The 17,032-nt window shown below is 29.2% G+C and overlaps 2 protein-coding genes across 2 annotated transcripts; both read left to right on the top strand.

Annotated features, from left to right (window-relative positions):
* Positions 1-6,512: 6,512 nt before the first annotated feature.
* On the top strand, positions 6,513-13,427 carry LOC124938605 (replication factor C subunit 2). Its single transcript, XM_047479077.1, has 12 exons — positions 6,513-6,632; positions 6,726-6,804; positions 6,997-7,076; positions 7,399-7,518; positions 7,593-7,662; positions 7,752-7,825; positions 8,032-8,152; positions 8,251-8,313; positions 11,114-11,173; positions 12,559-12,684; positions 12,884-12,967; positions 13,176-13,427. The coding sequence occupies exons 1-12, from the start codon at positions 6,589-6,591 to the stop codon at positions 13,278-13,280; spliced, it is 1,026 nt and encodes a 341-aa protein (XP_047335033.1). The 5' UTR covers positions 6,513-6,588; the 3' UTR covers positions 13,281-13,427.
* Positions 13,428-15,176: 1,749 nt separating this feature from the next.
* On the top strand, positions 15,177-15,798 carry LOC124938973. Its single transcript, XM_047479493.1, has one exon. The coding sequence runs from the start codon at positions 15,177-15,179 to the stop codon at positions 15,765-15,767; it is 591 nt and encodes a 196-aa protein (XP_047335449.1). The 3' UTR covers positions 15,768-15,798.
* Positions 15,799-17,032: the final 1,234 nt, after the last annotated feature.

Raw genomic sequence — 17,032 nt, forward strand, 5'->3', positions numbered from 1 at the left:
CCATTTCGTTGATTCGGGATTTAAAACTGATTTTTCATCTTTTATTAAATAAATTTCAATATATACAACTTTTAAATATATTATATAAAACCTTCAAAGTTATAAATTATTAATAATCAACTAATAAGTTTTGCAATGAAATTTTCATATTTATTAAGAATAAACATATATGATTATTTAATTACTTATACATATGTCATTTTCATTGGCCATAGGCTACAACCCTTTGTATAGGAAAATTTGAAGAAATAACCTTACTGTAGGCTTAATAACGGAAAATGTCAGCGAATAAATTAAATAGCGCTGATTATCCTCTTTTTTTTATAACGAAAATGTCCCTATTGCATCACGCAACGTAATTTTTTATTTTTTTATTTTTTAAAAAATTTTAATTATGAATTTTTTTGGAAGAAAATGGCCCACTTGCGTCAAGTAATCGCGTCACGCAACCCCAGTTGCGTCACGCAATCGCGTCACGCAACCCCAGTTGCGAGACTGAAAAAAAAATCTCGCAATTCCGATTGCGTCACGTAATCTCCGACATGGGCAAAATCGTCCAAAATCAGTAAAAGGGTCACCAACTCTTCTTTTTTAATCTCTGCACTCCGTAATTGCCCCCTCTTTGAGGGTCGTCTCCTCAAATTTCTCTTTGTATATGTTAGATTTTTTATTTTTTCATATATTATAATAAATTATATAAGAGATTTAAGGGATGTTTCATTATTTGATGGAAATTAGCTTTTAATATTTTTTTTCTATAATAAATATGTATATTATGAGATTAATATTGTGAAATTTGATATTTCTTCTCATTTCAAAATCTTTAAGTTAATATAATTTTGTTGATTATTTTAATCTTAAAATTTTGAATATATGATCTCATTGTTTCATTTAAAAATCCACTTTCTATTCCATGGTCAATTTCATCGATTATCTCCACTCGGTAAAAATGTGACCACTACCTAATTTTATATTTTTATAATTTAATTCTTTAACTTTTTTTAAAATAAATAAATCCATCGTCCATAATTTTTTTTTTATATTTATTTAAACTTATCATAATTTTTTTTCAAACTATAATTTCGGAATAGATTTACCATTATAAAATGAAAAACTAAATTATTTAAAAAAAAAAAATAGAATATACTTATTAGCTTTCAAAACATAAAATTTGATAAAAAAAATCTTTTAACTCAATTAATTAAAGTGTGGTCCTAATAATATTCAAAGATGTATAATCTAATAAAATCATGTTAACTAGAAAATTAATTTTATTGAGTTTAACATCACAAAAGAAATAAAAAAATACAACAATCAATTTCTCTTTAAAAAAAACCATAAAATTGGTAATGAAAATTCGGTATTTTCTACTATTATTTTGAAATTGCATTTTGTAATTTTGTCTTGAAGAACAATGTTTCGTTATTTGGCGATTATGTTTTCTATCGTACTTCTCTTAAAAACAACCATATTAGTATTTCTTCTTTTCGCAATTTAGTTAATTGATTTATTTTATTTTAAAATCAAATTCTACCCTTTTATGAATTGTTAAGTTCAATTGAATGTATTGTCATAAGAAGAAATAATGTTGTATCTTTCTATAAAAAGGAAAGATATTATAAACAAAATCTCCAAAAGAAATCATTCTTCCTCTCGGGTGTTAGGTGTAGAAAAAAGTAATAAAAAAAGGAAAAAGGTATGTTATCCCAATAGAGGAACCATTCATTTCATGTGCATCTATTGAGGAATTTGTGTTTAAAAGAAATGTAATTTAAAAAACAAGATTAAGATGCAATTCATAAGAAAATGGGAAGAACCTAGTTATTTGGGAAGAAGAATTATTTCAAAGAAGATAATATTTAATTGGAAAAAGTTGGTGCTTTAAAATAAAACAAATTATAATTGAAAAATGGAAAGAATGTCAATTTTATTTATAAAGTTGGAACCATGTGTCAAATTTATTTATAAAGTTGTAAAATTCTATTTATGTATATAAACTTGTCAAAATATGTCAAAATTATTTAACATAACGGAATGCCTCAAACTACTTTAAGTTTTTATCCATGTGAATATTTATTTTTTATATTTTTTAACCTATTTTTTATATTTCAAATAGACATTATTTTTCTATTTAATATATAGAATTAAATAAATAAAATTTTCCTTGCCCACCATCATCTTCATCCCCTCTCTTTCACCAGCAGACGTCGCCGCAACCAATCCAATCACATTCAAGAACTCAACAAACGAATCTCAATCTCCAGAGAATGTCGCAAATTGTTTTTGCTATTCCTTTTTTAACTAGATCATTCATAGACTTTGATATTGTTGTTAGGCCTGATAATACAGGCTTGTTTCGTGATCTGATCATCGAATGGACCAGTTTCGATCAAACAATATAATATATGTAATAAACCTCGTTTATATGCGATTAAACTCTGTGATTGAGGATCTAACTAAATGAATTCCAAAACCCTACCTGAAGCGATCTTGGAACTAGTTTTTCCTTTACGAAGAACAAGGACAAACATGTGACATATTACATTTAACTTATCAACTCTAACTTTGATTATAATCAAAGCTAGAATCTCAATAACCGTTTATAGATTCTCAATTTCATTTTTCAAAATTATAACCATCACATATGACATATCACATTTAACCGTTAAAAACTCATTGTTTTGATCCCATAGCGAAATCAGAAATTGCAGGCAAGTTATTCAAATGAAATCCAGAGTTTATAGTCTCGATGTTTCGCATTGAATATATAACATATTGCTTTGACATTAATTGAGAATAAGAGTGAAATTCAGAGAGAGGAGACAAAGTGGGAATGAGAAATGGTGGGTGAGATTTTGGAGATTAAGATTTAGAATGAGAAGACCATGGATCTATGAAGGAAGAAAGAGAATGAAATTTTTATTTATTTATTTATTAAATGTAAAGAAAAAGTCTGTTTGAAATTAAGAAAAAAAAGTTAAAACAAAATATAAAATAAATATCTACGTGGATAAAAATTTAACTTCGTTTGAAGTATTCCGTTATGTTAAATAATTTTGACACATTTTGACAAATTTGTATACATAAATAGAATTTTACACTTTATAAATAAATTTGACACCTCCTTCCAAATTTATAAATAAAATTGACATTCTTCGTATTGAAAAATAGGTCAGATTTTATCCGATAATCTTGAAAAATAGAATTTCAGATATTATTCTAAAAAATGGGAAATGGCATAATTGATCCTCAAAAGTTTTTTTTTTAATCAAAGTTGAACGAATGAAAAATGGCAATTTGGTGGAAATCAAAGTTTGAACAAATTTTATCAATAGTAAGTAATGTGAAAGATGTTGAATTTTCGTTGTAATTTTGAATATAATATTTTTTTTGTTTATGGAGAATTGATTAAAATTTAATTTTATATATCATATCAAAGTGTGGTCATTTTTTAAAATGTTGGATGCTTTTTTATTTTTGGAAGTAATATTTTTATATAAAAAGAAAACGAGTCTTCAAAATTTATTTATTATTTTTTCTAATAAAAAAAAAACTAGTATGACACCCTACAATCATAACTCCCGCTTAAACTCAAAGCGCTTTTAGATGGAGTCAAACAATAAGTCTACAAAATTAAACAACCATTTAGAGTAAATAAACAATAAAAGAGGGTGACTCCAACTCTGTTTAGAAACTAACTTAATGAGTTAATTTTGACTTTAATGAATGAGTTAAGTTAAAGTGATGGTAAATATTGTTCATATTGATAATTTTTGTTTGAATTAAAAAAAATAGAGAGAAAAAACGATGGAGTAATGAAAAAACACCTTCTAAAACTCCTTATTTTATCTTATCTCCTATTTTATTGATAAAAAAATGATATATATCTCAATCTATCTGAAGTCATGAGTTCGAGTTCCTCGTACTACTATGGTTAAATTGGTTAAGTATGGTTATCCGCGTAGAGCCGTAGACTAATCGTACTCCGGAAAAAAAATTCATTGTATATCCTTCTCAATGTAAAAATGTAAAAATATTGGACTTTTACCTAACAATATTGGACCCGACCTAAACCTATCTCAAACCTCTAAGTCTTATTCCAACCCTCTCTGCATTTTAGCCGTCCATTTATCAACTCATCAAAGTTTTAATGCAACCCTTTAAACATTTTTTTAAAATTATTATTTTTATTAGTACACTAATTATTTAATATATTTAGACATAATTAACATAATATTGATTTATTTAACATGTTTTGATTTTTTATTAGTTTAAAAACATATTTTAAAAATTAATAAAATTAATTTAACATATTTGACCTGTTTAGTATATTTGTATTGTCTTAACATTTTTATTTGCTTCAAATATTTTACGTTAATTTAACAAATTTTAACATTTTTAACATATTTAATTATTTGTAATATCATAAAATTTAAATATAATTATTTCAAAAACTAAAAATATTTAATCACAAAGGATAAACATTATTTTTAATTAAAAATGAGATTGAGTTCCACTTTTCTTTTAGAGTGTGATTATTTATAGCGAGATAACTTCGTAACTCACAAACACACTTAATAAATTATTCAGACGAGCGGAACTTGCTGCGAGTGGAACTCAAGACTTCAATAAAGCTATTCAAATCTAGTTATTGTAGTGTAACTAGAGTTGCGGAAAAAAAAATAATTTTCTTTTTGGATCATTTTCAATATAATGATGTAAAAATATTGGGTTTTTAAGTACCCGACCTAAACCCATCTTAAACCTTCCGGTCTTGTCCCGACCCAATGGGTCTCCGTATTTAACACTGATAATTTAATATATTTTCAACTTAATGAATATAATATTAATTTATTTAACATGTTTTTGAATTTTTGTTAATTTACATATATATATATATATATATATATATATATATATTTTTAGATCAATTTAACATATTTAATATATTTGTATTGTTTCAATATTTTTATTATCTACGATATTTTACGTTAATTTAACATATTTTAACCCGTTTAACGTATGTAATCTATATATATATATATATATATAATGATACTTAATTTTTAAAGTGTCTGGATTGCCGGGTCGAGAGCTGTGGTTAATTTGGATATATGTGAGAGTAAATGGATACTTGGGTCAGATTGTGGGTTGACCCGCCCATAAACTTAAAACGGTTAAAAATAAAATTAAAAATGCTATAGGTATAGTTTGAACTTGCAACCTAACAAAAATAAGTACAACCTTTTAACAAACTAGGCTAATAACACTTTATATTTTAAATTCAACCCAAAATTTGATAAATGCTTGACATTTTAACAATATAAGTTCAACTTTTTAACTAACTAATCTATATATATATAAAAATGTTTAATTTTTAAAGTGTCTGGATTGCCGGGTCGAGAGTTGTGGTTAATTTGGATATATGTGAGAGTAAATGGATACTTAAGTCGGATTGTGGGTTGACCTGCCCATAAAAATTTTACCGTAATATTTTTTTCAAGGTTTTTATATTATTACTCGTGCAAATGCACGAGATACATGCTAGTTAGTTATAATATCACAAAAATTAAATATAATAATTTCAAAAACTAGAAGTATTTAATCACAAGGGCTAAACTTTGTTTTAAATAAAACTAAGATTTTTTTTAAAACGCTGGTTCCACTTCTCTTTCGGAATGTATCACCGCCGGTTAAACAAATAACCTGCAAACATACTTAATTAATTTATCAGGTGAATGAAACTTACTACCTGACATACTCGAACTCAAAACCTCAAAGAGGCCGATGATATTCACCTCTTATTGTTAATAGCCTAAAAAATGGGATAAAATAAATATCCCATGGAATATTGTTTTTTTCTGCTTTAAAACAGGAACGGAGTATCACCAGATTTGTTGAAATTCTTTTATGATTTTTCGAAACGGATATTTGGTGGGTGATTATTGTATGCTTGGTGCATGTTTAGTAATTCATGTTAAAATATATAACCTGAACCTGACATGTTTATTTGTGATTGATCTAAACCTGACTCGTTTGACCCGATTTACCTAACTCAAATCGAACTAGACCCGATGCAATTAATTCACCTCTCTATTTTTCAAATTAAAATGACATTAATACAAAATAAAAATAAAGTTAAATCATAAATCTGCTTATAAAATAAATTTAAAAGAAAATAAATGAGTGAATAAGAAAGAATAACACAAAACTCAACAAAATAAACTTATAAACGGGTTATCGGGTCTACTTATGGTCATGTTAGGTCGACCTAATTTTGACCTGTTTATTAATCAAGTGTTTTCGACCTGAACAAAAATATACATGATCATAACTTGTTCGGTCCGGATCGTGTTTTCGTGTCGTGTCCAAATTGTGAGCCCTACCCATTAGTATAACATCATCGTACTATATAGTTTCAAATGATAATAATTAAAGTAAGAGGATTAGTTAACATCCTGTAAGAGAAAACAGGGGCTATTTTATATATTCTTTCATCTCGTCAAAAGCCTGGAATACATTTAGCTGGTTCCCTTCTTAGAGCGGGAAAACAACACTGAGGCAGAGAAGAGAAGAAAGAGACAAACAATGGCGCCGGTAGTTCAAAGATCGCAACAGTGGGTCGAGAAATAGTAAGCAATCTCTTTCAAGTATATAAACTGTGCTTTCTCTCTACTATGTTATGTTTTTGACAATGGATTTATCTCGTTGATGATTGTTATCAGTCGGCCGAAGCAAGTGAAGGACGTAGTTCATCAGGATGAGGTCGTTCGAGTCCTCACAAACACTCTTGAAACCGCAAATGTAATCGATTTTCACTTTCCACTTTCCAATCTTCATTTCATGTATTTATTGTTATTACCTAGTTTTGATTGTTTTCTCACTGTTTGACGACTTATTGGCCTCGAATCTGAAAATTTATGGTTTTAGCCCTAATTCTTCCTGAGATTGTTATGTAATGCTGATTCTTAACTTCATTTACTTGTTTTACTGCAGTGTCCTCACATGCTATTTTATGGTCCTCCTGGGACGGGTAAAACAACAACTGCCCTTGCCATCGCTCACCAGCTTTATGGGTACTCCGATACAAAGTCTTTATATTCAGATACCAATTCCTTATTTGTTAAAAACAAATATATGACATTGATAGGTAGCATCATTAGTAATTTTAATTTAGTTCATTTACATTATCTTGTATATCTGGCTTCTCCATCTTATGAAACTAGATAGGAATGTAATACAGAAAGTATTCCATTTTCTTCTTAACATATTGACTTTCATCTCATGTTCTTATTACCTCTTTTCACCAGGGCCTTACACATGTATCATTGTACATTTGCATTCCTTAACTCTTAATATTGATCTAACATGTTTAGTATGATCTTTTATGGTTGTAAGGCCTGAACTTTACAAAGCTAGAGTGCTAGAGCTGAATGCTAGTGACGAGCGTGGAATCAATGTTGTTCGCACAAAGATAAAGGACTTTGCTTCTGCTGCTGTGTCAACTGGACGTCAAGGGTACACGATCTTTATTCTGACAATTTTATCTACTATGCTAGTTGATATCTTATTTGAACCCTGTTTGGATTCAGTGGTTATCCTTGCCCTCCTTTTAAGATAATTATCCTGGATGAAGCTGACTCCATGACCGAAGATGCACAGGTGAGTCGATGTCTCAATGACATGTTTGACTTAGCTAATTTGGTATTTTATCTTTGGAAATCTTAGATCTATCTATTTCTACTCGACAGAATGCTTTGCGGCGAACAATGGAGACTTATTCAAAAGTAACACGATTCTTCTTCATCTGTAACTACATTAGCAGGTTTCATTTCCTAGACCCTAATCCAATCTTATGTTCCCGCAGTTATTTATAGTATCTATAGATGCAGAAATATTTTGATACAACAAAGATATCTGAGAATGTTGATTTCCAATCACATTTTCAACCCTCCGCTAGGATGGTAGTACTACTAGAGATGTAATGTGCATTTGGCGACTTAGTGATTTGCACATTTTTATGGTGTACAGGATCATAGAACCTCTTGCTTCTAGATGTGCAAAATTTAGGTTTAAGACTCTACCGGAAGAGGTAATGAGCACCCGCATTATGCATATTTGTTCAGAGGAAGGCCTTAGTCTGGACTCAGAGGTATGGATGGAATAATAAACATTTTAATCAAGAGTCATGGTGAAATATATGAGTTTTTTTTTTCAATATATGAGAGTATGTACTTCTTGCGACTGCAGGCTCTTACAACCTTGAGTTCCATTTCACAAGGTGATCTTCGTCGTGCTATAACATACTTGCAGGTAAGTAATTTTTCATAAACCATCCGTTCTTGTGCTAACACGTTCTTTTCTGGGTATTTTGTTGTAGATAACTGTTATGAGTCCATTCACCGAATTGAATAATTTCAGTGAATGTAAAGTGTTGCACTTTTTTCCATCTAATCGTAAAACTAGGATATTATAATTCTAAAGCAAATGCAACTCAACCTTATCACAGATTGAGCCTGAAGAGTAGTATCTCAAATAAATTCAAGGTTTAAGAAGACATCTAATAATTTACAGTAGTCTGTAGTTTGTAGCCCAGAAGCTCACTTTATACCATGACTTCAATTTTCTTTTTTTGAGAACAAGATGAACCTTTTATTAATAAAGGAAAGAAATAAATGTTTTGGTGGGAGGCCATGGTAGTGGGGCTCGTGCTAGCCTCCTCCAAGTAATAAACCCTGGTTGAAAATATGAAACAAATGTTGTAAACGCAAAAATTAGAAACTATTGCTAGTTACATTTCTCAAATAAAGCGAAAGAAAACAGTAGAAACTAAACTCATGCAACAAAGCTACTCAAACAACATTTTTGAAGCGTCAATTTCTCATTCCATTCCATGTAACAAATTCTGAGTGGAGGTAACAACTTTGTTTCATATTCCTTTCAGTAATTGTACATTCTTGAATCTCGTTCCAAATTTCTTTCCCGTTTTTAGGTTTGGAACTAAAAACTCTTGCATTTTTCTCATTCCAGATTTCATGAACACAAGCTGCAAAAGAACATTTGTACATAGTTGAAAAAAAGGTTTTTTCACATTGTACTCATAACCATTCGATAACATTAATCCAATCATTATGAGCATTATTCTTCATCATACTTTGATTAGACTTGAGCCGAATAACCATAATATAAGAGTATTGGAAAAAGAGGTGATCAAGTGTTTCTTTTTCTATCCAAACATAGTGGGCACAATTCATCCTCAACGAACTTGAATCTGCTAACCCAGTATTTCATCTTGAGCTTTCCAAGGAGAGCTAGCCAAAATATGAATTGGTGCCTTAATCAATCTTCAGAGTCAACCGAGTCAAAGGGTGAAACATTTTGTGAGGATTACACCAACTGGCCCCACTTAACTAGTCCACTTTTGCTTTTGATTATATCCTAAGTTTTGAAAGTTGAGAATTCATCCCTCTAATTAAATTCCATTCACATTTATCAGTGGATAAGACTTCAAATCTTTGGAATGAGTAAACAGGAGGATCTCCATCCCATAAGGAGTGGATTTAAGTAGTGACTTTCATTCGCCATCCCAAAATTTTGAAATCGTCACCATCACACATTCTGAACTGAGATCACTAGGTGCAAATTCTGGACGAAGAATAATAGACCCATTATCGTGTCAAAGATCTTGCCAAAATGAAACTTTCTTACCATTGCAATTTTGAAGATCAGTAGTTTCCACCACACTTTTCTATGTTAAAAACTTTTCAGATCCAAAATTTTACCTTCATTGAATATCTAAATGTCACTACATTTAAGGAAGTTAAAATGAATTTTGAATAGTCAACAAAACTTTGTTCCATTCTCCGCAACTTCTGATATTAATACCACCCTCTTTCTTTGACTTGCAAACATTTTTCCATTTGACTTTGTTACCTCCTTTACCCTTATTCCCCAAATAAAGTTCTGAATCAACTAATCAAGAATTCTTGTCACCTTTTTTGGAAGCAAAAAATGTTGGCACAATAGTTATGAATCTGTTAAAGAGTGGTGATAACTAGATGAACCCGACCTGCAAAAGAGAGAAATTTTGTAGTCCAACATTCTTGGCTTTTTCAATGAGCACGCTGCAGTGCGAGAAGTGAAGTTGTCTTGATATTAGAGAAATGCCAGATAGCTTGTGAGGAGAGTTCCTTCCTTGACATTAATGATCTATCAAAGTCGAGCATTCTCTTAGAGTTAATACATGCACAGAAAACATCGTTTTTGTCCTCATTGACATACAGACCTAGACATGTCATGTTAGTAAACATGTCCAAGGATTTCTTTAATATCTTAAAGGACATTTCATCAACTAGAATGCAAATAAAGATTTTCCTAACACAAATAAAAGGATATGGTGAAAGAGGATCTCATTGCCTTAGGTTCCTTAATTAAAAGTGTCTCCATATTGGTCTTTGATAAAATGAACATTATGCCTTAGGTTCATAGTCTTGATCTTGCTAGAGAAGAATCTAGTGTTTTTATTCCCTGTCTTGACTTTTGCTTAATGAAGCTTTCTTGCATGCGTCTGAGCACACAAAACTTGGCAAGTGCAATTTTACTTTTGGAAATGAACTCGACATTGTTGGAAAACCTCTGATTGAAAGTATTCATGATTAACTCTTTCTCCATAGTTCTTTTGAAAATCTTGCTGAAGCTTTTCCTATCAAAGAGCATTTAGTATTATTGAGCTTGTCAGGTAAGACATATGAGTTCTAATCATCATCATTCCAATCAAATGCAAGAGTCCTAAAGTCATGATTATCCATCCAAAATTGAAAGAACTTAAAAGGATAAAATTCTCTCTTTTGGTCGCACAAGAGAATAATTGATCTAAATGGGAACAAAGCCTTAACAAGATGTGCAGATAAAATAAATGGAATTGTTTCTTTCAAAGTATTGTAGGATCTAACAACTAATGCTCTGTTTTTTGTCATGTATTGTTTCTTTCTCATGATAATCTTAGGCTATGTTTAAGGATTTGATTTCTTACTCTTGCCAGTTATTTTTTGAGATCTACCAATGATTTTACATTGATCCCCAGTCCAACGTTAACCTGAATTCAATCATGCAGGGGGCTGCTAGATTATTTGGATCAACTGTAACTTCCAAGGATTTAATTAATGTTTCAGGGGTAAGTAGCTGGTTTTATTGTTTCATGAATTAATTATATTCCCTTGTAAGATAGGTTGCATTCAGGAGACATGCTAGTTTCCTAGGAGCCTCAACTTAATGGGTTGGTCATCTTTTCTACGTTTAAATTGTTGATTTTGTTAGAAAATTTCACAGCTTTTGAGGTCCTCCACTTGAAAATGTGTCCTACTGTGAATATTGGACACCTTTTTACCTCTAGGCTCTAGACTTCTCTAACTACATTAGACTATCTTTGGATTAGGGGAATTGAAATTAGATTGGACATAGATTTTTATTTCTAATTCTATAAGGATTTTCGTTGAATTACGATTTAATTCTTATTTTTAGAAAAGGGGAATTGAAATTAGATTGGACAGATTTTTATTTCTAATTCTACAATAATTTTCGTTGAATTACAATTTAATTCTTATTTTTGGAAAAGTCATAGAATTGCAACGCTTAAGAGATTGTTCCATTTTCTCCTTTTTTTTTCTTATTTAATTTAAGTGAAATTCAAACTAAAAAATATACATATTTGTTCATTCCTGGAGAAATCAAATTCTAAACACTTAAACAAACAACATAACTGGAATTACCCTCCAATTCACTTCTAAGCAAACCACATCCTTAGGGTCCATTAACCTTATTTATGAAGTGTTATTTTTGCACTTCACTATGATTCTGCCACATGTAGGATGAGGGATATATGATGAGCGTAGAAAATAGAAAGTAACCTAAAATTGCAATAATTGTATTATAAATCCAGAAAGAGATAGAGAAATTACAACAAGAAAGATAGAATCCATAATGGAGACAATAAAACAGAATCAGTCATTAAGACTAAACTAATCTACAATTAATCTCATCTAACTTGTGTCTATTTATAATACTTATTCCGGGTGTGGTCTAAATAATTCTAAGGCCCGTTACTAACTAAAATAAAGACAATAAGAAGATAATGAAGGACGGCTGAACTATTTAGAATTAAGGTTGTCACATGTTCTCCGCGTGAGTCTGAGCTATATTTCATCAGTCGCCATCTTTCTATGAATCCCCTAACACGTATCAGAATAGTTCAATTTTCTATGCAAGACTCTTTAACATTTTTTAGAGATGGTTTTCTCGCACCAACATTCCCACCATAACCCCCACTTTAATCAAGGAGCTTTAAGTGAGATTCAAACTTAATTCTTAGTTCAATACACTTCCCACTATCCTAGATGGGGAAGTTTTATAGTTATACCTCCCATACGTGGTTTCTAATTGTAAATTTAAATGCCTTATGACCCGACCCTCACATTGAAGTGCATGTTCTCAGTGATTGCTTCCTTATGCATACCTTGGCCTAATTAATTTTTGACTGACAGCTTGAATTATAATTGGCAGGTAATTCCTCAAGAGGTAGTTCAGGCTCTTTTGTTATCTTGTAGAAGTGGTGATTTTGACTTAGCAAACAAGGAAGTGAATAACATAATTGCAGAAGGATATCCTGTTTCTCAGATGCTTTCTCAGGTCCAATTTCAAAACTCGTGTTATTATTGTTCTTATTTTTATTTTATGATTGGATTCTAGAAACACTCTTCCAGAATCAGTAAACAAACAAGTCAACAAGTTAATTTTTTTGAAAGAAACATAATAAAGAAAGGCTATAGCAAGTTATCGCTCTTATTATCAAAATCTGGATCAAAATTAACACTGGTGCTTGTTTCAGTTATTCGACGTAATTGTTGAAGCAGATGATCTGTCCGATGCACAGAAAGCAAATATATGCAAGAAATTCGGTGAAGCTGACAAGGTTTGTTTGTTTGTTATTTGGATGTGTATAACTGGAATTATAATTCAATTTGTATGTTTGAAGAAATCATATAATTGCAATTCCGAAGTAGGAATGAAGAAACTGAAACTTAAAAGTAAATATGCGTTCAGTTCCATTGAAGTAATAATTTTGATTCCAATTTTACCGCAAATTGTTAATATTAATTTTGGTTTTTGTGGTTCAACAGTGTTTGGTTGATGGAGCAGATGAGTACATACAGCTGCTAGGTATAGCTAGCCATACAATGCGGGTAGTCTGCAATATGCCACTAGAACTTACATATGAGAACTAGGTCAATTTGCTTTGGAATCTTTTTTTAACCTTGAATTAAATTGTTTCATTATCATGATATATTGAAGTGATCTTATGTGACAGATGAAAAATGTAACTTTTTAAAATTACTATGCTCCTTTTTTTTACAGTTTTTTTTTTATTGGTAGTCTTCTGAATATTGAATGCTAGTATGATGATAATTAGGGTTGTGTCTTAATCCACTAGTTTAACTTGATTTACCTTAGGAGAAAACAAAATTCAGATCTAACACAGCTGATTATAGAACTTTAGGGTTGGTTTGAATCCTTGTCCCGTAGGCTTGTTTGTTGCAAAGTTATTTGAAAATATATTGGGTTATTGGATGCAAAAGTGGATTATTTGGGTTAATTTATTATTATATTTTTTAGTATTTATTATTTAAAAATTATAAAATAAAATAATTTGGTAGATGATTTGAGAAAATGTAATCAAGAGAGGTTTTAATCTATTTTTTTTGAGTATTAATTTGATAATAATTAATCAAAATTTAGTTTAAATTAAGTCAAAAAATCAATTTAATTTGACAAATTATGAATGAATTATTTGATAATATAGATTATAGTAAGAGTATATAAGATAGTTTCAATATTTACAAATTAATCAAATAATGTCACTACAATTCTAAAGGTAAAATATTTTCTACATGTTTAACAAAAATCAGTTCTACATTTTATCTAAATGATTTATTCACCAATTTTTTAAGACAGTGATTCATTTAACATATTTAATTAATTTAATAAAATTATAACATATTTAATTGGTTTTAATTTTATTAAATACAATTGTACCTAGATAATGTTGAAAGCAAAACCAAAAACACTAAATTTTTAGTATTTTTTTCTAATACAATAAAACGTAAACAAGTTAATTGTTAACTAATTTCATATCTCTCATGTTGGTTTTTTTTTTAGATTTTTATAAAATTTTAATATAATCAAATATTATTTTATTAAATAAATTATTTAATTAAAAAATTATTTATTTTTTTAAAAATAAATATTTTATTATTGTATATGATATCTTTAAAACTTTTTATAAAAAATATAACATCAATTATTTTATTTAATAATTTATAAGCTTGTTAGGTTGAGGGTTATTTAAATTAATTATAATTTATTAAAATGGTTGAGGGTTAATATATTTTTTTAAATGATTTATTTTAGTAATTTATTTTAAAAGATATTAATAAATAATAACTAAATAAATATTAAAAAATATATAATTTAATATTTTAATTAATAAATTTCAGATGTTTAATTAAGTTAAAAATACAAACCAACCAACTCTAAAATTCATTTCAAACAAATATATTGAATAATGACATAAATATTGATTAGAACCCAAAAATCAAGGATTCAACACCTCTATAGTCAACAAATAATAGATAACAATCATGAAATCAAAGTTTGAGCAGTATGATAAAAAATAAAATAAAGTCAAGATTGTCTATATATCTTACACATGGAAAACTCTCTTTTGATTTAGATTTTTTTTAGATTTCTTTTGAAATTTTATACAATTTTATATATCTCATCATTATAACTATTAACTTACTAATTTCATTAACTAAAAAATACACTTATTTTCTTAAAAATAAATAAATCTAAAATATAAAAAAATATTTTTAATAATTCAACAAATTCAAACAACCTACTCTAAATAATCAAATAATGAATTTTAGATAAAATTCCAAAAACAATCCTAAAAAATAAATAAATAGAAATTTGAGATAATAATTTCTCTGTCCTCTGCCCCCACACCACTCGATCCGCCTATAATTTCGCACATAAAAACATATTTTTAATTTGTCTTTTATCTATTACAAAATCTATATATATATATTCCATTTCCAATATTACTTTCATAATAATCAAACATGTCGAAAGATGATTCCTTCAAAAGACCCGGTTCAATTCCATTCAAATGGGAGATCCGACCCGGTGTTCCCAAAACCCAACTCCACCGTTACGATTCCCCTTCCCGCAATCTCCACCGTTCGTTGATCAATCATCACCACCATCAACAAGCACTGTTACAACCCACTACCACCACCACCACCACCGTCGATCTTCTTTCATGTCCAAACACTCCACCGGCGAGATTCGAAACCCTAAGTCCCGTTTGGAATCGATCTATCAAATCGGCACCACAGACACCATTTAGGAGGAGTAAAAGCCGATCTGTTGAACCGAATACAATTGTCCGACTCCAACCGGAGATTGTCGGAACCGGATGTTTGAGTAGAGATTATTATTATAAGAAGAGAGAAAAGAGAAATCAGAAGAAGCGTTCGTCGGATTCTGATTGCAGCAGTTGTGATATTGAGAGTGTGTCCAGATTGTCGTCGGAATCTAGTCGGAGATCCGTTTCGCCATTGTCGTCGTCGGAGTTTTCGTCACATTGGTCGTCGTCTCCACGGGAGATTAGGGTTAGAGATTCTGATTGGGCAGGATTTGGACTCTTTTAGATGTTATCATTTTCAAAATAATGTTTTTAATAAATATTTCTATAATATACACGTATAAGAATATAAATTAAAAATATTATTCAAATCTAATTAATTTAAAATTGGTTTTCGTTTATATTTTATCGTTCTGACACTCCACTTAACCCCTCAATTGAACATTATCTTGTAATTTACACTTTTTTTTATGTCTTTTTAATCATCGACGACAAGTCATCCACTGATCTTAATCTTGTGACTCACACATTTTCACATACATTTTTATCCCTCGACAAATCACCCTTCATATGCCTCTTAATCTTGTGACTCACACCAATCTTAGTCGACCTCTCTCTTACTCCAACTTCAACAAATCAACAACCAATCCCAATTTTACTCACACTTCAACAAATAACCAACAACCATCCGACCTTAATCTCATGACCTCACACTCGACAAACCATCTACCACCCGACTTTTATCTCGTGACTTCACATTTTAAATGCTCACCAAACCAACTACTAATTCTGACATCACATTCAACAAACCACCCACCACCCGACATTCATCTCATTACCTCACATAGTCACACTTTCAAACACTTCAACAAACCAACCATTAATTCCGATTTGTTTAAAAGTTGCGCCATCATTATTATAGTCAATAATGCATTTTTTGAAAATCTAAATTTGCATGTTTTGGAATTTGAACACTTGTCTTAAGTATTAAATATGAACAATTTAACCACTTGAGATTGTTGAAAAAAAAAACTTATTTAGATGTATGTACTTGTACAACTAGCTCATTTAGCTCATTTAAACGTATGTACTAATAAAATGTCATTTAAACATATGTATTATAAAAAATTGACTCATTTAGTCTCCATTAATAAACTATAGTTAATTTTTATTTTTTAATTTATATATTTAATAATTAAATATTAATATATTTTTCCTCTTTTTCTATTTTATTTATTATTAATAAATGAATCCTCTATTATTATATTTTTATATATATTTTTTTATTATTTCTAGTATTTATTATTTTAATTTTATTTATTAATTATTAATCATTTTAATTTTATATTTTTTCTTTTTTTTATATATTTTTTTCTTATATTTACATTGATAATTAATTATTTTAAAATTGTTTGATCTCAATGATTAATTAATAGTAAAAAATTTTTAACACAAAAATAAATTAATTAATAATCAAGAATTGAATTATAATAACAACTCATTTATCAAACACCAAAAGAGTAATAGTTAAATATTAGACAAAATAATATT

Source organism: Impatiens glandulifera, chromosome 5, assembly GCF_907164915.1.
Source record: "Impatiens glandulifera chromosome 5, dImpGla2.1, whole genome shotgun sequence".
Classification (NCBI taxonomy): Eukaryota; Viridiplantae; Streptophyta; class Magnoliopsida; order Ericales; family Balsaminaceae; genus Impatiens; species Impatiens glandulifera.

Excerpts from the sequence above, each read along its gene's own strand:
- LOC124938605 (XM_047479077.1), top strand. The coding sequence starts at position 6,589 with ATGGCGCCGGTAGTTCAAAGATCGCAACAGTGGGTCGAGAAATA. Across the intron at positions 7,663-7,751 it reads CCATGACCGAAGATGCACAG|AATGCTTTGCGGCGAACAAT; the intron begins GTGAGTCGATGT and ends TCTACTCGACAG. Across the intron at positions 7,826-8,031 it reads ATCTGTAACTACATTAGCAG|GATCATAGAACCTCTTGCTT; the intron begins GTTTCATTTCCT and ends TATGGTGTACAG.
- LOC124938973 (XM_047479493.1), top strand. The coding sequence starts at position 15,177 with ATGTCGAAAGATGATTCCTTCAAAAGACCCGGTTCAATTCCATTCAAA.